This window comes from Mastigoproctus giganteus, chromosome 5, assembly GCF_048544385.1.
Source record: "Mastigoproctus giganteus isolate SK-2022 chromosome 5, ASM4854438v1, whole genome shotgun sequence".
Lineage (NCBI taxonomy): Eukaryota > Metazoa > Arthropoda > Arachnida > Uropygi > Thelyphonidae > Mastigoproctus > Mastigoproctus giganteus.
Genome location: NC_143579.1, coordinates 28,056,652 through 28,078,313, shown reverse-complemented (window position 1 = coordinate 28,078,313; position 21,662 = coordinate 28,056,652). Strand labels below are relative to the sequence as shown.

Sequence of the window (21,662 nt, the reverse complement as noted above, 5' to 3'; positions counted from 1 at the left end):
AGGGCAAGTCTGCAGAACTAATTTTCCTTAGCAATTTCCCATAACTTCTTTGGATCCTTCAGGATCCAGTAACATTCTTAATATTGATCAGTGTGGCAAATTTGTAAAGCATTAAATACATCATTGTTGTCTTTAGCTAACACAATTTTTTCGAGAGCAAATTACATAAATGTTCTCATTTATGTAATTTGCATGAAATAATTCTCATTATTTCATGCCACGTATGAACAAATACAAATATTATATTAAAAATTTCATGGTAATAATTTATAAGTAAGAGTACGAAAAGAATGAATTTTGATCTTGTTGGCTACCCAGATTAGTGACATGCACACTATGGTTTTGATCCTTTTGTATGTCTCAATATGTTTTTGAGAGGCTGTAAAAAATATTATGGTGCTATAACAGTTGTAAATAAAATGTCAGTGAAAGATACACCAAACATATACAGAAAAAATAATTTTAAGTTTTTATATTCATATCAAATAAGCAGTATTAATATTACATACATATTGTATCTATTACTAATAAGATTTAAATTTTTATTGGTTTTATATGCTAAATTTTTTAATTTTTTTTTAGATTGTTTTGGGTTTTTTTTTTTTCACACTGACTACTTTTGTCACAGTGCTGCACCAGTTCATATGGACTTTATTATTATGTCTGTATAAGCTTGAGTTTGTGTCCCAGTTTGAATGTTCACTTTCATCATTTAACAAATTGATTTCACTATCTTTAAAACGTTTATGCTGATGAATATTTGTCTCGACAAAGAGTGTTTGAATGGGTTTCTCGTTTTCGTAAAGGATGTGAGTTGTTAGAGGATGATCCCTGACCTGGCCCTTCGATCTCTGTTTGAACACTGGAGATTGTCACAAAGGTTAGAAAAATTGTGGCTGAAGAGAGATAACGGTTGCTTGCTGAGATGATTGGTAGCAATAAGGAATCTGTATGAGAAATTCTAAAAGAAGATCTGGGTAAGAGAAAAATTTGTTCCTGTTTTGTACCACATTCGTTGAGTTTTGAGCAATGAGAATTGAGTGTTGCATCGATTTGATGGCATGTGTTGACAATGACCCAACATTTTTGAATAGAATCGTTACTGGTGATGAGAGTTAGGTATTTCAATATGATCCCAAGACAAAACGTCAGAGTTCAGAATACCATTCGCCATCCTCTCCCCATCAGAAAAAAGGGCAGTTAGAAAAATCGTGAGTGAAAACCATGTTGATTGCCTTCTTTGATATCAAAGGCATTATCCATTGAGAATTTGTGTGCCTCGAGGGATAACAGTCATGAAAAAAATTCTGAGGAGGTGTTGAAGAGGTTGTAGGATAGAATTCATCGGGTGAGATGCGAAATGTTCAACTACAAAAATTGGTTGTCGTTGCATGACAATTCATCCGCACATTCTGCCATCAACATCAAGCAATTTTTGGCAAAAAAATCGATTCCAGTTATTGAAACCCCTCCCCCCATATTCTTTGGATTTGGCTCCAGCAGACTACTTTTTGTTCTCCAAAAATGAAAACAGCCATGAAAGGAATGCAATACAGGATAATAGAAGACATTCAGGCTGCAGTGACCGACCAGCTGAAAGCGGTACCAGAAGAGGAGTTCCAGAAGTGTTTTCAAAACTTGTATAAAAGATGTAAACACTGTGTACACATTGGAGGTGATTACTTCCAAAATATATAACTTACTTTGCCATTAGTGTTATTCTTTTTTTTGTAGTAGCATCAGTCTCGTTATTTAATTGGCACACTTGTGTATATTGTATTTTTATTTGCTGTTTTGCATAAATAAATTTCATCCACATTATACTTCATTTATAAAGTTCTCCCCCCCCCCAAAAAAAATCTTCTTTTTTTAGCATTGTATATATATTTTCTACAATTTCTTTTAATTTTTTAAATGTATCAGTTTTTGTATTAAAAAATATTTGAACTGTTTTTCATAATTTGTTTTTCTGCTACTTATAGTGTTCAGCAGAGTGTGGAAAAGGAGTACGAAAACGTTCTATTCGCTGCATGGCTGACAATGGCAATGCTGTTCCTGAAACTGAATGTTTAGAGGCTAAACCACGAACAGAAGACATGTGTGACATGGGCCCATGTGTTAACATGTGGTTCTTCTCCAATTGGGATGACTCTGTATGTATGCTATATTATTTTTATAAAACTAAATTTTGGTTTACTGTTATATTCATGGATATTGATTCTAGTATATTCATATAAATCATAGTTTTATTTACATTTATTTAATTATCTAAATAGTAATTACTCTGAAATCATTTTAACAGATAGATTTATAGTGAGACTGCAGTAGAATAAAAATTTTACAGACAAAAAAAAATGCTAACAATAAAAACTAAGTGTTAAAAGTTGAATGCTGAAATAAAACTTTATTGTGACACTGAAATATTTCTCTGGCTTCCTTGTGTTTTATCTTATCTGCATCCAAGTTTCATCATACATCTGATACCTCTGAAAGCAGCTTGGAAATGAGAACATATAACTTTGGCATATAAAAACGCCACAATAAAAGAAATTCAATGTGCAACAATACAATTCTTGTACTGTTGATTTTTCAAAAAGTATCTTCAAATGAAATCATTTTATCTTACTTTTGGTGAGATAAATTAAATGTGGCAAAAAAAATGTATACTTTACCCACAAACCTCTTCTAGGAGAAGAATGGTGGAATTAATTAATTGTTTCCAGTACCAGCATCATTGCAAAGGTACTATTTCATAAAGGAATAGGTTGGTATTTCTCAAACTGCAGAGCTTCCCTAAACTGCTGCACTTTTTATATATTCAAAATTCGAATACTCGTCATATTTTATAATTCTTACTTTACCCTCTGTCTGCATGTAGTAGATGGACTCTCATTGGACGGATTTTTATGAAGTTTTATATTTGTTGAGCCATTCCAAATTTCATTAAAATCAGATCAATAGAAACTCAGCAGTTAATATTTCTTTCTTCTATACAAATTGTATGGTAAAAAAGAACATAGAGTAAATGTGCTTAGTTTTAGACAGTCCATGCACACTTTGCATGTATTGTTATCTAAGACTCGTGAGCATGGTGTCACTTATGAAGGGATACATATATATACACAGTACTGTGCAAAAGTCTTAGGCAGGCATCGAAATCCTCTGTGGGAAAAGAATTGTGTAGTATTAAAGCAATAAAATCGGCTGAAATAAACAAAACATTTATTGTGGATCAAAGTTAAGTTACAACAAAACAAATATGAACGCTATCTTTAATATTTCGTATGTCCACCTTTTTGCTTGCAAAACCACTGATATTCTGTTAGGGATACTGTTTTGAAGTTTTTGTAAATATTCATGTGAAATATTGTTACATGCATCAAGCAGAACATTCCACAGTTCATCTGCTGATTTTGGCTGCCGTTCCATCTTCTTTCTGTCGAGGTAATCCCAAATAGGCTCTATGATATTCAAATCTGGGCTTTGAGGTGGCCACTCCATTAGCTGCAGATCATTTTGATCCTGTTTTCTCATTAAGTAAGATTTTACTGTGTTAGCAGTGTGCTTAGGTTCATTGTCATGCTGAAAGATGAAGTTTAGACCAATTATCCTCATGCCAGAAGGCACAGCATGGTGAATCAATATTTATTTGTATTTTAGCATTAGCATTAGTAGAGGCATTTGATGCAAGAAAGCAAGCTTATGCAGCATCAGCCAAAAAAAATAATAATAAATAAATAAAAAATAACCACTTCCACTTCACCCCTCTGTTCGTTCGAAATACCTGTCCAGCTGAGCCTTAAACTTATTCAGGCTATCAACCTCCACGACAAGGGATGGAAGTCTGTTCCACCAACCAACCACCCGCTTGCAAATTTCCTCACGTCTATCCTACATCTGTCTTTCCTCAATTTGAATTTATGCCCTCTCAGGTGATTATTCTGAGCAAGAGGAAGAATCTCATCAGCATTGAGCATGCTCAAACCATTCAAGGCTTTATACACCTCTATCAGATCACCTCGCTGGTGCCTAGTCTCCAGACACTGTAATTTGCAAAACTTAAGCCTTTCTTCGTAAGAGCACCCCTTTGTTCCATTCACCAATCTTGTTGCCCTTCTCTGTACTCGTTCCAGCATCTACATCCTTCTTGAAATGAGGCCTCCAGATCTGTATACAGTACTCTAGGTGTGGCCTGACCATTGCCTTATACAAGGGAATAATCACCTCCTTATCCCTGCTATATTTTTCTGCAGTCATTGTACCATGGATTCTAAACAAATCACCAACTCCACTTGCAGAGATGCAGCCCTAAACTAGGACAGATCCACCATCATATTTTACTGTTGGTAGTAGGCATTGCTCTCTTGCAATTGTTCTCCTTTTCTTCTTCTAATATACTGCCTTTGTTTTGTTCCAAAAATCGCAAATTTCAACTTGTTACTCTATAAGACTTTTTTCCATTGTTCGATTCCCCAAGCCTTTTACTGTTGTGCATATTTAAACCTTTTAGTCTTATTTCCTTTCCATAAGAGTGGTTTCTGCTCTGCAACTCTACCATTAAGGCCATTTCTGTAGATGGGTGTACTTGGGTGCGAAGCTTGAGCAAGTTCTGCAGCAAGAAGTGTACTTGACTTTCTTCTATCTCTAAGAGATGTTATCCTAAGATACCGTTCATCACTTCTGGCCAGTTTTTTCTGGTCTCTCACTCTGAATTTTATCTTCCACCTTGCCACCTTCTTTGTATTTCTTCAAAATATGTTGTATGGCACATCTAGAAACTCCTGTTTGAAAGGAAATTTCATTCTGAGAATTTCCTTGCTGGTGCAAAGTAACTGACACATGACTTGTGATTTTTTTTGTATGAAGTTCTTTTTAGTGTTTTTAGATATTCCTGTCAAAAAAGGAAATGCACACATTATTATATTTTACAGCATGAATTATATTGATTATCAACTGTTTTCAATATTTTACCTATAATAGACTATCAACTGTTTTCATTATTTTAGCAATAATAGACTATCAGATCACTTTTCTTCAGTATTCGATAACTAGAGAGGCAACACCTACTTGCACATTTTGTTGCCAGAATTTCTATTGGGCAACTTTTAATGCTTTCTCAAGATACTGTGCTTATTCACCTATTATTTTATGTTAATTTAAACATAAACAAACAGAATTATCATTTTTAATGACCTAACATTTCTCATATGTCATATCTTTCAAGTTTCAGAAGGTGCCTAAGACTTTTGCAGAGTATTGCACATGTAGAGAAAAGAGACTTTAAAAGTATACTGGAGGAGAGTAATAAATATTATACAGTTGTAATTAAACTGAACAGCTAAGTTTAGAGAACATTAAACTAGAGAGTTTGTGTTCTATAAAGTTATAACCTTAGTAATTAATTTATAAGGAAATAACTATATTTACTTTTCATTTCTATTAATCACAGAAACATAAAAAAAAAAAAATTCAATTAATTTAAGAAAAAAAAAAATCAAACATGCCTGAAACGTAATGCACTGTGTACTAACTTTTGTTTTAATTTAATTTTCATTAATTTATGAAACATCATATCATTTATAAACTAAACTAAGCTTTCATCTCTCTCTCTCTCTCTCTCTCTCTCTCTCTCATGTATTTTCTGCAATTTAATTTTTAACTACTTTCCATTTTAGCTCATACAGTCGGGGAAGGATGTCACGTAGTGTTTTCCCATAGAATTATACTTTTAGTAATGATTTCTCTTATACCACATGAATGTTACGAACTTTTATTCAGTTAATAACTAAATTCCTATATTCTGTATACACAGTAGGGATCGCAACATTCGGCAAGCAAGGGGGCTGACAACAGCTAATATATGGTCTGATGATGGATACTAGCAAGGTTCCCAAAATGTCACCTCATTATTGTATAGGAATTTAGTTTTAACTGAATAAACTATCTTAATATTTACGTGGTATAAGAGTGGTCATTACTAAAAGTATAATTCTGTGATAGTTTTGTTGTAAAAAAACCAAAGGAAAAATAAGAATATTATAGGATATGGTTCAAAAATGAACCATAGGCTCCACAAAGTTTGTTGCACTTGTGTTGAGCAATTTTTGAAATAGAGGCAAGAAAATGCCTCTTCCTTTTGCTAATCTAGAGTGCAAGGCTGATCTGCCTATAACTTTGACACTGGAAACTCAAAATAACAAATATGATGACACTGACTGTCCCCAACTTGAATATGTATATGAATTGCAACAGTTCATTGTTGCAATGAACAATACCTAAATGATTTAGTGAGAGATTTGCATCACCTATACCTTCTGTCTTCTGCAGAAATCCTATGGGTTAAGTCTAACCCATAGACTAACCCTTAAGTCTATGGGTTAGACTCTTAACCCATAGACTTAAGAGTCTATGGGTTAAGACTCTTAAGCTAAAAACATACTCTTTCCAGGATATAATGTTTGTGGTGCAGACTCCATGAATAGTTCATTCCGTGCTTTTCTCAGGAAGATTGACCCTTTTACAGCAATATTTCAAGATTAGGATCCTCATGTATATGAACAAAGTGAGTGGCGATTGTTCACCAGTAGAAGAGCATGTTCTTCAAGTAAAACATTTATGCTCTGTTCCAGTTACACATTTGATTCATTTAAAGAGACAAAAACCTCTTCTTAATTGGCTACTTTGTAGATATTTGAAGGTTCTATGTATTTACCCCAGAGAAATGTACCAACTGGGTGGTGTTACACTTAGGGTAGTGGAGAATGAGAGAGAGACCTGGGGGTAATTGTGCAGTCAGATATGAAGTTTTCTGGACAGGGCAGACAGGCTGCCAGAGTAGATCATGGAGTCTTGTCAATGATATACAGGAATTTTGCTAGCAGGGAGAAGGAGGTGATTATCCCCTTGTATAACGCAATGGTCAGGCCACACTTTAGTGGCCTGACCAACCATTGCCTATAGACCATAGGCAATGGTCTATAGGCAAAATGAGGCTTCCTGACCATAGAGTACTGCGTACAGGTCTGGAAGCCTCATTTTAGGAAGGATGTAGTCACTAGAAAGAGTAGTACAGAGAAGGGCAACAAAAGGGTGCTCTTATGAAGAAAGGCTTAAGTTCTGCTAGCAGGGATAAGGAGCATCTGGAGACTAGGCACTTGAGAGGTGATCTGATTGAGGTGTATAAGGCCTTGAATGGATTGAGCAGGTGCAATGCTGATGGGATTCTTCCTCTTTCTCAGATTATTTAAGGCTAAGCTGGACAGGCATTTGGAATGAATGGAGGGGTGAAATAGGAGGGTTTTTTCTTTTGGCCGATGCTGCATAAGCTTGATTCCTTGCATCATATGCCTCTACTAATGCTAATTACACACCTGAGGGGGCATAAATTCAAATTGAGGAAAGACAGTTGTAGAATAGATGTGCAGAAATTTGCCTTTAGCCAGTGGGTGGTTGATTGCAGGAACAAACTTCCATCCGTTGTTGCGGAAGTTGATAGTTTAAATAAATTTAAGGAGCAACTGGACAAACTTTTGAAGTAAATGGATGGGTGAAATGGGAAGGTTTTTTTTTTTTTTTTTTTTTATAAGCTTGCTTGCATCATATGCCTCTACTAATGCTAATGACAATATTATTGAAAATATGATCAGTAAATTTCAAAATTAGTTGTAAGGCAAGCTTGTTAATTTCTTGCATTCCCAAGATTTTCTGGGGGGGGGGGGTAGAAAGGTGATGTGGGAATCCACACACATTTTATTTCCAGAAATTCTTGGTTCCATCTGTGTGGAACAAGAGTAAGAAATTACACAAAGATATAAAGGAGATGGAAAGATGATACTATAAGGAAGTCAAAAAATGCTGACAGATTACTCATGGTTTTGGAAAAGGAAGGTGTCTTGGTAAATCTGTATTAAAATTTTTCATTTTCCTTACTTTAATTGTTGTTCTTATTGTTATTTGGGTAAATAAAATAGAATTTATAAAATAAGGAAAAACATGTTTTCCTTTTTTAACTTATGGAAAGTCGTGATAAAAAAAAAAAAAAATGTCAGTTTTTAAATTAACTTAGCAAACTTAACATATCGGAATAGAAACCCCACTTCACAAGTTTCAATTTGTAGGCCTGTTGACTGTATTTGTAATATTGCTCTGGAGTATAACATATGTTGTAATCTATCAAATTCTATTTGCATAACAGTGCTCAACTACCTGTGGAACTGGCAAAAGAACTAGGAAAGTGATGTGCCTCTTAGGTACAGGAAAAACAGAAGCTGTTGGCAGTTGCGATTTAGCTAAGAAACCTGCAGAAGAGCAAGTTTGTACAACCAGTAAGGGATGTGGAGGAAAGTGGTTCACAGGATCATGGGGACAGGTATAGTATATAAATGTATCATTCTACTGATTAAATTTGAACTTTCAGAACAGTGCTTATGATTTTTGTGATCAAAACAAAGTAGTAGAATTATTTATTTACAGGGTTCTTTAGTCCTCAGTTATGTGGTAAGGCCTCCAGTCACTTTCTGCTTAATTAATGCCCTATAATGTACTGCCATGTGATGATGGCTTTGGGGAAGCCAGTGTAAGGAAGCAGATAAAATTAGTGAAACATGTTGCAGCATAAGCCACAGGCTTCCTTGCACCATACGGTTAATAATAATAATAATAATATCAGAACATTTCATTGAGGAATTCCCACATGCTGATGGTACAATGAACTAGGTCTGTCTTTCTGAAATCTCATCTGACCAAACAGTCCCACCTGAGCCCCAAACCATAATATGTTGAAATAAATTGTTTGGTTGACAGTACCCTAAAAAAAAAATGGTCTAAACAAGCACATGGTCTGATAGATAAATTCCTATTTATAAATGTCTATATTTATCACTTAGGAACAGGGAATCAGGTTGTTGTTGTTATTTGGTTTTTAGGAGCATTAGCAACTAAGGTCATATTGCTCCGGAGATATGCGGTGGTCATTCCCTGACCTTTCCGCATCCTCCGTATTTGGTGGTCACGGGCTTGAACCCCGGTCTAATCAAGAAGTGTGCGCTACGCACTGCTGCTCCTGCCCACCTGGCTATGGAGTTGCCCAGGGAATCAGGACTTTTCTAAACACTCCATATGTATACATTGTCCAAAAAAGAATCTTCATGCTTCATATATAACAGCATGAAAACTGTTCACACCACTGCCTTGCCATTTTGATTGTAAAGGAGAAGAGTCATTTTTTTCCCCCCTTTCTGCTTCTTAAATTTGATTTCCTGTTCCTTAATTTTAATCTTTATTAAAATTCCTCAATAAAATTTCCACTTTGGCACAATTTATAGCCGACAAAATTAAAGGTAATAATGAAACTTGTGCAAGGGGCTAATGGGCAGTTGTGGATTGATTATTTCAACAGCATGGATGATTTGGCTTTTTGACTCATCCAGGAATGAGAAGAATATATTGGATAGGAGTAAACCATTGTTCTTGACATAGCCAAAAAGATTAAAACAAATTGTTTTCATACTCTGGTATTTCAGCTGTTGTAAAAACAATTACAGTTATCTTTACAGCAGCCAAAATACCAGTGATTAATTAACAATGAGCTGTTTATGGCAGTGTGCAGATTTAATCACACAAATATGTTTAGTTGTGATCACATATTCTACCCCAGGTAGAATATGTGATCACAGCCATCCTTAGGGTATGAAAATGAACCAACTTCTACCAAACACACTTGATTACAAAGTAATTTTTAGTCCTGGCATCACATTTCCTATGTAATTTTTTTTTTTTTACAGGAAAACCATTTCTGCATGATCTGTATCTTGTTAATTCAAAATTGCCTTTTGATTTTCTATTTGTCTAATTATAACTACAGTATTTGTTAGATAATTTGAATGCTGAATAGATATTAGAAAAGGAAATAATTTTATTAAAAAAACTGTCATCATAACATTCCTGTTGGTCTTATTTTATGTTTTCTCACGTATACAATTAAATACTGAATTGGTGTGCATAAACTTCATGACTCCGTGTGCCATATTTGATTCCTTTCCTTCTCGATCAATTTGTACTTCTTGTTTATCAACTGAGGAGCATTAAACAAATTTTTATAACTGAAGTATGAGTAATTGGTACCGACTTTTGAGAATTGTATTACTGATTTAAATAGTGAAATATGTAGAAATGATAAATATAATGTATAAGCAATTCTTATTTGTACTTGAAATGTATTGCCAGTTGTTACAACATTTGTAAGATAGAGGAATGAAGCAGAATGCATGATTTTAGCAATTCATCCCTAAACAACCGTTCTAAAAATAATGCATAGGTGCAGATTGAATCACACCATAATTTGCAGGGTCCATTGCAAAATATATTTCAAATAAGATAAAATTTCTCAGTTCTATTGGCAATCTGTTTTATAGAAATAAATATTTTAATAACAATAAAACTAATGTGAATTTTTCTCTTTAAACTTGTATTTTGATGAACTGAATAAATTAGAAATGTAGATTTTCTGGAACTAACATTTTTCAATTAATGCTCATATTTAGATTTGAAATATACTATTAAAATTTTTTAAATGGAAAACAAAAATACAACACTCAGAATTGTAGTAAGAATCAAACTGAATGTTAGTTTTAAATGTACTGTATTAATCTTTCTAATTCACATTTACTTTTCCTTAGTGTTCTGTTACATGTGGTAATGGAACTAAGGTTCGTACAGTCTTATGTTTAACACAAGTCCGGGGTCAATGGCATGCCAGTGTGGATGAAGACTGCAAACTGGAAGAAAAGCCTACTGCAGAAAAACTATGTGAGGAATCCCCATGTAGATCAGAATGGTCCATGACCGAATGGGCAGAGGTGATTACTTTTAAGCAATAAAAATTTAGACACTTTCTTTTCTTTTCTAATAGTAAACAACAGTTTATTAAGCTAATAGTTTATTAACCGAAACCACTATACAGCTTAAAGTGATGTTCCAGGCATCTTATCAATACCCATTATCAGACCATGCTGCTGACAGACTCCTCTTGCTGATGCTCCCAAAAACCTGAAGTGCATACCTTTCTGGGAACATTAGCAAAAGGAGTTTGTCAGCAGCATGGTCTGTTGATGGATATTGGTAAGATGCCTGAAACATCACCTTAAATTGTATAGTGGTTTAGGCGATTAGCTTAATAAACTATATTATTTATTTCACATGGTATATGAGTGGTATTAATCAGAGTAATAATCTCAATGGAAAACAACCATGTAACATCCTTTCCTAAATATTAAACAACAGAGTTACATAATGCAGGTAACAAAGACTGTCCCAAATAAACCTGCTCACTATTATATTAACCTTGCCAGATTCATTATTTTTGATTCCTATTTTATTCTGTCATGCTATAAAGTATGTGAAGTTCAATTCATTCATAAGTGAATATTAGAAACGCTGTTGCAATATAACTAAATGGGAATTTCATATTGATGACTTTGAGATGATTTCATTAAATAGGGTATGATGGTTTTGTAAGATGTAATACAGATGGTAAAGTTAATAAGTAGGACAAAAAGACATTCTAATCTGTTAAGGAAACCATATAAATTTGGAGCAAAGGCTTCAGATATATGAAAGCTTAAAAAAAAAAAAAAAAAAAAGGGAAAAAAAAAGTGAGCTTGCAAAAGCCTCATTGTGCGTGAAGCCTTTGTTTTAAATTTACTTGTGATGTAATAATCAGAACCTTTTTGTATCTCTCATCTCTAATATTTTGGAATATTTCATCACTATACTGTCAGGTCCTACATGACGAAAATTTTCCTATTACAACCGGTTAATTCTCGATGAAGAACCAACCTCTCAGATGATTTGATTTGCTTGCTTGCTGGCTGGGTAATGGCAAACTTACAAACAGCAACAAGCATCTCCTTAGAAAGCAATCTATTTATCTAAAGTGCAAAGACCAAGACAAATTGTGGTGACTTGCTTCACAATATGTGATTGATATATTTTGTATACTTAATCCTTTAGCTGTGTACACAAATAAGATGTAAACAGCTTTTGCTAACTTACTGTTTAATTAGCCACCACACAAAATACAGATGGATGCACAGTAAATGAGTGATATGATTTGATTATAATTCCTGGAATGTTTGAAAGGGGAAAAGTAGGAATGCCACCAATAAAGAGATGTCAGAAACAGTCTGATTAAATGCTGTAAGATGTTTCTGATAGTTTACTTTCATCAGAGAATGTGCCAATTTCACTTGACCATGCTAATTTTCCTGAATACAGGAATGTATGCAGTAAAGTTAACATGTACGTACGTCTACATTTCACTGAAAAAGATGGTAACCAGCCCACAAGAACTGCTTACAGCATATAATTAGACTATTCTTGACATATGACTTACTGTTAGTGTTTCTATTTTTAGTATTCAAGGAATCACCGCACTTGTCAAAGGGCTGTACACTTTTTTTTTGTGGATGCATATAGGCTAAATTACATTGAACTATATTTATATTGAATTATATTTATATCTGTGTATTTGTGCCAGTATATGTTGTTATTACTCATTTACTTATGTGCACCAGTTTAATTTTCTTTCCCATTTATTTACTCATTATCTGTTGGTTGATAAGGAACATTATAATCTCTATATCAGTTGTGTGTGTACTGGGTCACGATGTTAAAATGTATTTCTTACTGTGAGTCACTTTCAAAAAAAGTAAAAATATTTTAAAATCACTGCTCTATATGTTTAAATTTGGGAATAGTATTTTTTCTTTTGAAATAATCAATCTTTCTTGTACCAATAAAGACTGATTGATTTGACTGATACCAATAAAGATATGGTTGATAGGTCATATCAAGATGATATATTCAGTGAATTACTGTCTTTCTTTATATTTGAACTAAGTATACAGGGTGATTCACTACCAGTGTGACAAACTTGCAGGAAGTGTAAGGGACACAAAGACGAATCGGAATCACATAGCAGTGCAGGGTCCGAAATGCCTTCATCATGCGGTAGAGGACGTTGAACGGGAGGTCGCGTGAACAGCGATCCCGCTGGAAGTCAGCATTTGCAAACCATTTCTGTTGAAGAAACCAAGTAGCAAAAGTCTTCCGGAGTGGATAATCCGCAGGCTCCAATGATTGGACACGTTGCAGATGGTATGAACTCATTTGGTTTGTTGACAGTATCCTCCATACAGTGGATTGGGAAATACCCAATCGTTGGCATATCACTCAAGTACTCGTACTCGGATTGCCTTCTGCAAGACGTAGGACATTCTCCTCATTGTCTGGCATCCTCGTCGTTCGCTCTCGATTCATGGTACCTCTCGTGAAACAACCAGTCCCACGTAACCTTCTGTGCACACGTGCGAAAATCGTATGATGAGGAGCACGCCTGTGCGGAAAATGTTCCTGGTACAAGCGCAGAGCGGCGCGCCCGTTACAGTCCGCAGCTCCATGTCGGCCAGTTCAACATTTGAATACTCGTCCATCCTACTGCCTCGGGAACCATTTCGCAAATGTGGACTTCCAGCGGGATTGCTGTTCACGCGACCTCCCGTTCAACGTCCTCTACCGCATGAAGGCATTTCGGACCCTGCAATGCTATGTGATTCCGATTCGTCTTTGTGCCCCCTACACCTGCAAGTTTGTCGCACTGGTAGTGAATCACCCTGTATAAGGTGATTCACAATCTGTAGTCCTAGTATCTGCATAATTGACACAAGAAATGATTCTTTGGCAAAAAATAAACTTTTTTTTTTTTTTTCCTCTCAATATGATTATATGATGCCATAGAAATTGTTCCTATGTGTGGATGCATCCCCCCCCCTCAAAGATAATTTGAATAAAGTGCAAACAAATGATGTACCATTTTTAATTTTTTTACCATTTAGTAAAATCAGTTTTACATAACTGCACAGGTTATGTAAAACTGATTTAGACTAGGAAAACTTGATTTATAAAATGGAATTCAAATACAAACTTTCAAATCTAGCAACACTTAAGCTGTTGTTACTTTTCAAAAGGCAATTGTTAGATTTCAAAACTTATTGACAATTGTATCATTTGAGTAAATCATGTACTGCAAGATTTATTCAAAGAACCAATTTGATTATCTATTTAATAGAGATATGTAGTAGTTGAACATTTTATTTATTTATATTTTTTTATAATTGTGCGCATTACATTAAGTCAATGAATGGGAAACTGTTTATTACTGTTTCTGAAGTCATTTCAGGTTTCATTGTGGGAAGGATCACTTAGAAAATCAGAGCCATAAATTATAATTTATTTTGTTTAAACAAGTCTGAAAAAGAACATTACTACTCTATCTTTCTTTGATTTGCATTTGAGCAAGGAACATTTAAAAGAGAAATACCATTTCACAGCCTAATATCTTCTAAATATTAGGTGAGAAAATAAGTCCACAACACAACAGATCATGAAATTTTATTTTTAAAATATAAGGTAATCCTGCACTTTAGTGTCGTGAGTCATGGCCAGCCTGCAAGTTACCGGCAACTCCAACCTGTCGTGAATCGTATTCTGACGGACAGTTCCGACTTGCTGAGCATGCATGACACTCACTCTATCTGCCGGTTGCCGCCGTATCTGCCAGTGCTGGGAATTGTCACAGAGCATGTGCGACACTCTCCGTATCTGCCGGTCCACATATTCTGACGGAGCATGTGCGACACTCACAATGTCTGCTGGTCTTTTTTTTCATTTACAGAAAGAATAAAAACAATTTCCTGACTACATAAGAATTTGATAATATATTTTAATTTTTAATTATTATTTTCAGGTAATATATTTTGTGATTATTTGTATAAATTTTTAATAATTTGTGAATTTTTACACTTGTGAAAATGTTAATGAAATAAAAATACATAAAGATCCAATGATTTTAACTTTCTATCTATATCTATATAGTTCCCGTTTTATGATGGTCCATTTTACGATTTTTAACATTGACTGTTTCAAATTATTACCTGAAAAAATTGAAAATAAAAAAAATCAAATCAGTAACACGTTGCAGCAACACCTGCAAGTCCAAACACACACTAGGCATTTCTTTTGTTTTTCGTGGTGCATTGTGGGTGGAATGATAGCTATGCCAAGAGTTGTTTACATTCAATGTGCCATGTTCGTTTCGTTATGAATTTTCCCTCAATTGTTAATGGGTTACACAGTGTTATTTCTCATTAATAATAATTTTTGTGTAACCACGAGCTCTAAGTGTAGGACAGTTTCTGTGTCGGAGGGGGGGAGAGTGTTAAACACTAACAATTAAGGAGAAAATGGATGTGGTCGTCACATGGAGTCTGGTAAGCATTGGTCAGATGTGTGTAAGGCATCGAGTTTAGCACCTTCTACTCTATCAACGATTACACAGGTGGTAATTCTGGACAAGGCAGAGTCGTTATTTGACGAAATATGTGAGGAGTCTGGTGACACTGAAACATTTATGGTCAGCAAAGGGTGGTTTCATCAGTTTAAAAACTGTTATAAAATTCACAAATGAAAGTGTCAGGTGAGGTTGCCAGTGCTGACGTTGCAGTGGTGGAAGAGTATCGTTCCGAATTTAAATGCTTAATAGACGAAGGCAATTACCACCCTGATTTAGTTTTTAATATGGACGAAATGGGTAGTGGAGTCATCACTTGAGTAAATACGTACTCAAGTGATGACTCCACGGGACCAAAGTAAAATTTTATTTTATATATAAGTATAAATAAAACATGTACATTAAATGTTTAAAATATTTAATTATTTATAAAGATCAAAAATATTAGTGGTGCACACTTGGAAAAATTTTAGAACCTGTCTCATTCAATTACATTATAATTTGGTCTTGTTTTATGACTTTTCATTTTACGACCCTGTTTTGCTGGAACCTAACCATGTCGTAAAGTGGGTCCTACCTGTATATATATATATATATTAAACTTTCCAAAAAGTATGGTAGTACATTTGTTAAAAACCATTTCAAGTGAAAATAAACTGAAGATGTATTATTTTAATTGAATTTTTCTCCCTTTTGCCAATGCGAAATCATTGATAATTTTATCCCAATTTATGTTTCGTGCAATGTGAGTTTCAATGGATACAGTTCATATATTGGTTAGTTGTTCTTGTCCAGTTGTTGATCTAAGGTGATTTTTAATCAATATGAGTTTACTCGAGGACCTTTCACAAGAAGCTACTATTACAGGCAGGGTAAGAAAAATTCGTAACGCTATTTCTGTGTTTGGATAAGTTTTGATAACACAATACTCCTGAATCAATTGGGGAAGATACATGTGTGTGTGTGTGTGTGTGTGTATAGATAGATAGATAGATAGATAGATAGAAAGTTAAAATGATTGGATCTATAGCATTAAGTACTATATGTATTTTTATTTAATTCACCTTTTCACATATGTAGTAATTCACAATTACAAATATATACAAATAATCACAAAATATACTCATATTATTATTTTCAGGCAAATCAAAATATATTACCTGAAAATAATAATTAAAAATTAATAATAATTACCTACTTCATTATTGTTTTTATAACTCTACTTTTATTTTTATAATAAAATTCTTATGTAGTTAGGAAATTGTTTTTTATTCTTTCTGAAAACAAAAAAAAAAAAAAAAAAAAAATTACTGCACATATGTAGTACATTGCCAGTATATAGTCAGTGCCGCACATGCTCAGTTAAGTCGGAATTGCCCGACAGAATACGATTCATGCCAGGTTGGAGCTAGCAGTGACTTGGGGGCCGAACATGACTCATGACACTAAAGTGCAGGATAACCAAATATAATATAATAATACCATTAAGAACATAACATAAGTGTTTATATTATTATAGATCAGTTAAACTGTATTCATAACTTCTACTCTACGAGCTTTCTTTTGGAAGTCTATCATACCTCTCACGTGACCAATAACAGCAAAAATTTATGACTGCTAACAGATTCGAAAATGTATCAGTTATTGGAAAGCTGGATTTGAGAATTTGTACCACATCACAAGTTAATCTGTGATATTTAAAACTCTGGCATTCAGCACCCATTTATACTGTGGATGGCTAATAGCAATAGTTATAGCATTGTGCATGAGATATGTAAAATCTTAATCTAATGGAAGTTAAAAAAAAAAAAATTGGTACAATACAGAAATATCTGGTGTGCACATATCTTGACAACTTGGCATTTTCTTACTTTTATATGAATATATTTGTGTGGTATTTAGCACTATAGGCATTAACTTTGCATATGCCAACATAGTAGTCAGCACCTTAGTTAATAAATAGAGGTATTATTTTTTTTTTCTTCTTTAGTGCTCAAGATCCTGTAATACAGGAGTACAGACAAGGGAAGTGGCATGTGTTGACCAGCAGCATAGAGTCGGTCAGGATTGTCCTGAGTTATCAAGACCACCTTCAAGGCAAGCATGCAACACTCAAGACTGTCCACTTGTCCAAAATCCAAAGAAAGGTAGGAGACAAATAATGCACATATTTCACTGCATTCACAGTTAAAAATAACAAATTGTATTTTATGATAAAACTACTGATTTAACTTAGGTGTACATACTATAAAGAACATTCTAATTATGTGTTTGAATTCCATTATGACTTTGCTACAGTAATACACTGCTGAATTCTATGTAAGTTAATGTTTATTCTTTGTCCAGTTTACCAATTCATCATTTCATTATGGTAAAAAGTGCATTCAGGAGATATGCTTCCTATTAAAAGTGAAAGTAATCAGATTGTTCCTAGGACCCAATCCATGCGAGATAGATGTTGAGTCTTTGTAGTGAGTGATGACAGTAGAAGGGCATAATACTGGCTAAACAACTGCAAGAAGATAACTCTCTTTAGGTAACTTGAATGGGCACATGAGTGAGTGAGTGCCTTTTTATGGATGATTTTATGGTTAAACCTTCATTAGGGGTAGTTCCTCCTACATACAAGAAATCACGGACCAGCAACATATGAAGCAGGATTAAATTTTTGAATCAACTAGACTTATTTATTCCAATATTTCAAAGAATGTTTGAATAAAGGGGCACTATCCTTCATCCAGTCTTCCCTTACAATTCAAGCAATGTCAAAAATATGGCAGCATGATTGCTTATATTATATTATGAAGGGTGATTGCTTATAATTTTGTGTGTTGGGGGAGGGAATATAGCAGATTTAGGTATTTGAAGTGAATTGTATACTATTTAGATATAAATGCCACAAACGCATCCTTTCCAGTGAGGCACCCTAAAATGAACGATGATGATATAAGTGACAGATTTAACTGAACAAAAAAAAAGTCAGCTAAAACTATTGATTTGTTTGACATATATGAGATAAAACAGACAAAAGCAGTTTTATCCCATTAATGAAAAATCACTGACAAAGAGAGCTAAGAACAAGGATAATAACTCCTACTCGTACATAAATTCAATAAAATGAAGTAAATTGGGTATGTCCCTTACAAGATCAAAGCTGTGCAATCATAGATAATCCAGGCGTAGTGGCAGATGAGTTGAATATGACTTTGTGATGATCGTTACAATGGGAAGTCTGTTTGACTCAAGAAAAAAAGTGAATGAATCAGATTATTCCTGAAATAAATGATATAATTATCTCTGAGAAGTACCTGCTAGATGAACTGCATGTTATTACATTTTGCTTTCCTTTAACAGTTCATCTAGCCAACATATAAGTGCATTAGCCTATTAGGAATATTAATAAGATCATTAAATGCTGGGGTGATCTCCCTGATGGGCAAGATCATAGAGTCTGTTTGTCAGTGACATGATATGAGAACCTCCTCAATAAGAATGGAATTCTAAAGGGATCTTTGCATGGATCTGTGAAGACTTATTTGACCAATCTAATTACCTATAATGACACGGTCATAGAACAGCTGAGTCTAGGATCCCACTTAGACATACAGCTAGATTTTAGTAAAGCTTTTTATACTGTTCCTCAAACCAGGCTATTTTGTAAACTAGAGAAAAATGGGATTACAAGATAGATCCTTAGGTGAATGGGGGGGGGGGATGTGGCTGAAAATGGGCATTCTTCAGAGTGGACTAGTGAACAAGTACAGTGCATTATGGATCAGTGCTGGAGTCCCCGCCCCCTGACATCTGGCAATTTTTGCTGTATTCCCTTGTCAAAATTTGCTAATGATTTTAAGGTTTTAAGTGGCCGCTGTAGCTGAGTGGTCAAGAGCAGGTGTGCAATAGCACATGCTCTTTGAGTAGACCAGGGTTCAAGCCCCTGACTACTAAATATGGTTGATCTGCCAACCCACTGGAACAGTGTGGCAGATTATGGTCCATTGTTGAGGAGGCTTCCATCCTGCAGTGGACTGATAATGGCTGCAGTTTATCTCCCCCCCACGCTTTTTTACAGTCAGAAAAGTGGTTAACAATAAAGAACAAGGCTATGTAGCTTCCCAGTGATGGCTGGATGTGATTTACTGGACCTTTGCATATAGAATGTTATTATTCCTCCACATAAAGTGACGGTTGGACTCCTATTTGACCATATTTTGCACATTCTGCTCTCAGCCTTTGAAAAGCAATGAGATTTATATGCCTGCACTGTTGAAACATTTAAATTTAAATTTGTTCATAATTTATTGAATAATTTTATTTACTTAAGATAATGTTATCATTTACTGTTATAACTTTGGCTACTTTTTTTTATGCATTTTAAACTTCTTATATTTATTTTTCAGATACCGGCTGCACAGACAGGTTTCGTAACTGTAACTTAGTGGTACAGGCTCGGCTATGCAGTTATCCCTATTATCGCAATATATGTTGTGATTCTTGCTACCAGATGAGGTAGGAACATGTTGACCAGGAGTTTAAACAGAAATCTTACCAAACTCTGGCCCAGTACTACTGCTGCAGTGGGAACAGAACTTAAGCACAGAATTCTGCAATGCCTTTTTTGTGCCATCCTCTGATCAGAGGTCTCAACCAAATGCCACCAACCTAACAGCTGGAAGACTGTGATGGAACTTTATAGTGTTGCAGATTGTATTGCTGCATCTTTTGCTTTCTAAAGCAAAGTAATCCAAAAAAAATAAATAAGATTGAGAATGTGCCAAATGAAGATTGTGAAGAACTTCAATAATGTACAGCCGATGTCAGAAATTATCCATTTATTTAAAGGAAATTTAAAAACTTTACATCTGTAATGGAGTAATGTAACATGGGAGACAATAATGGAGACTGTAACTGTGAAAGAAAAGAACGATACTGAATCTATCTCCTTTTGCTATGAATGGAAGCAGAGGTATTACCAGTAGTTAAAAATTGAAACCTTATTCTATAAGTATAAATATATACGATGCTCCATATACAAGTAGTATTTGGTATACTAGTGTATAGGCTGCATAAAATGTTTCAAAATGTACAGTTCTGATAAACTGGTACAAGTGCCTTTGTGAATGAACTGCTAGGAGCAAAAACTGACCTGCCAGTTTCATGTCTGTGAATGTTTTGTGTCTGTATTTTTTAAAGGTGACAACTGAAATATATTTATTAAAAAGTGCAGTGACTGTTATAAACCAGATAAAATTGTAGTATTTCCAATTAGGAAATACTCTGGTTAAGAATATTGTTGGGTTCTGGTTACTTGGTCTGTTTGTGAGATCTCCCTATGCCTGCTGTGCTTTAACAAGACTCTTAACAACACAGTACATGTATGTGTGTTTGCGTGCATGGACCATAAACTGTTGTATTATGCACACTTGGTGGTCAGAAATAAAATTGTGCCTTTCATTGTAAAATAGCAGTTTTCATATATTGTAAACTTGGCAATCATCTTGTTTTTGTCATTGCTCTCTACAGTGTCATATTTTTTTAAAAACCAACTTGTAATTATTCCTGCTCGGTTAAAATGTGCAAAAAAAGTGATTACTTTAAAAAAATAATAAATAATAAAGCATACTTATGACTTTGCAACTACCTTCACAACAATAGCAAAAAGGTTTTGTTTTTTTTAATTTCAGTCATTTTTTTTTATTAGATAATCAAGGGTGATTTAAATGAGATTTCTAATACCAGGGCTAAATTGTATACTATTGTGGATAAAAGCATGGGAATGAATACTATTGGATTATAGTTATATTACAAATACAACTATCATGATGCATAGTAACAGGGTCATAATGATGCTATTCACTGCGTTCATATTACCATATATCATAATACCTGATTAGCAGTGGTGTCCAAATGTATTTTGACATACGTTGATCCAGTTTCTGGACACCAGTTCATGGGTCTGTGTGCACTGCCATCTATGATGGGTTGTAGTTCAGAAAGATCTATATAAAGTAAATTACCAATGTCTCAATAGTGACCAGAAACTGCAAATAAGACTTGAATCAGCAGTAGCTAATGCCTTATAAAAGTAAAGAAAACATCTTTCAATTTTGGATTGTGTTGTAACCATAGATGAGACTTGTGGCACTTGCTTTCTAGGGAAGTGCCACAGTATTGTGGTTTAAACACCTATTTCTGCCATGTTGAAACACTTATTGTTGAAAAAAAATTCAGTTTTTCAAAAGCACTAAAAAAAAAAGTATGAACATGCTGTTCTCTGCGCGCACACACACACACACACACAGGAGCAGCTTCAAAG

General features: G+C 34.4%; 1 protein-coding gene across 3 annotated transcripts in view; it reads left to right on the top strand.

Annotated features, from left to right (window-relative positions):
- The window catches only part of LOC150085267 (thrombospondin type-1 domain-containing protein 4-like), a 326,936-nt gene extending 306,123 nt beyond the window's left edge, over positions 1-20,813 (top strand). For all 3 annotated transcript variants that reach the window (XM_090373963.1, XM_090373960.1, XM_090373961.1), the window contains 5 exons: positions 1,983-2,153; positions 8,195-8,368; positions 10,677-10,856; positions 17,337-17,493; positions 19,747-20,813. In XM_090373963.1, coding sequence (XP_090230089.1) covers positions 1,983-2,153; positions 8,195-8,368; positions 10,677-10,856; positions 17,337-17,493; positions 19,747-19,859 — 795 coding nt within the window. In that variant the 3' untranslated portion in view covers positions 19,860-20,813. The remainder of the gene's footprint in view (positions 1-1,982; positions 2,154-8,194; positions 8,369-10,676; positions 10,857-17,336; positions 17,494-19,746) is intronic.
- Positions 20,814-21,662: the final 849 nt, after the last annotated feature.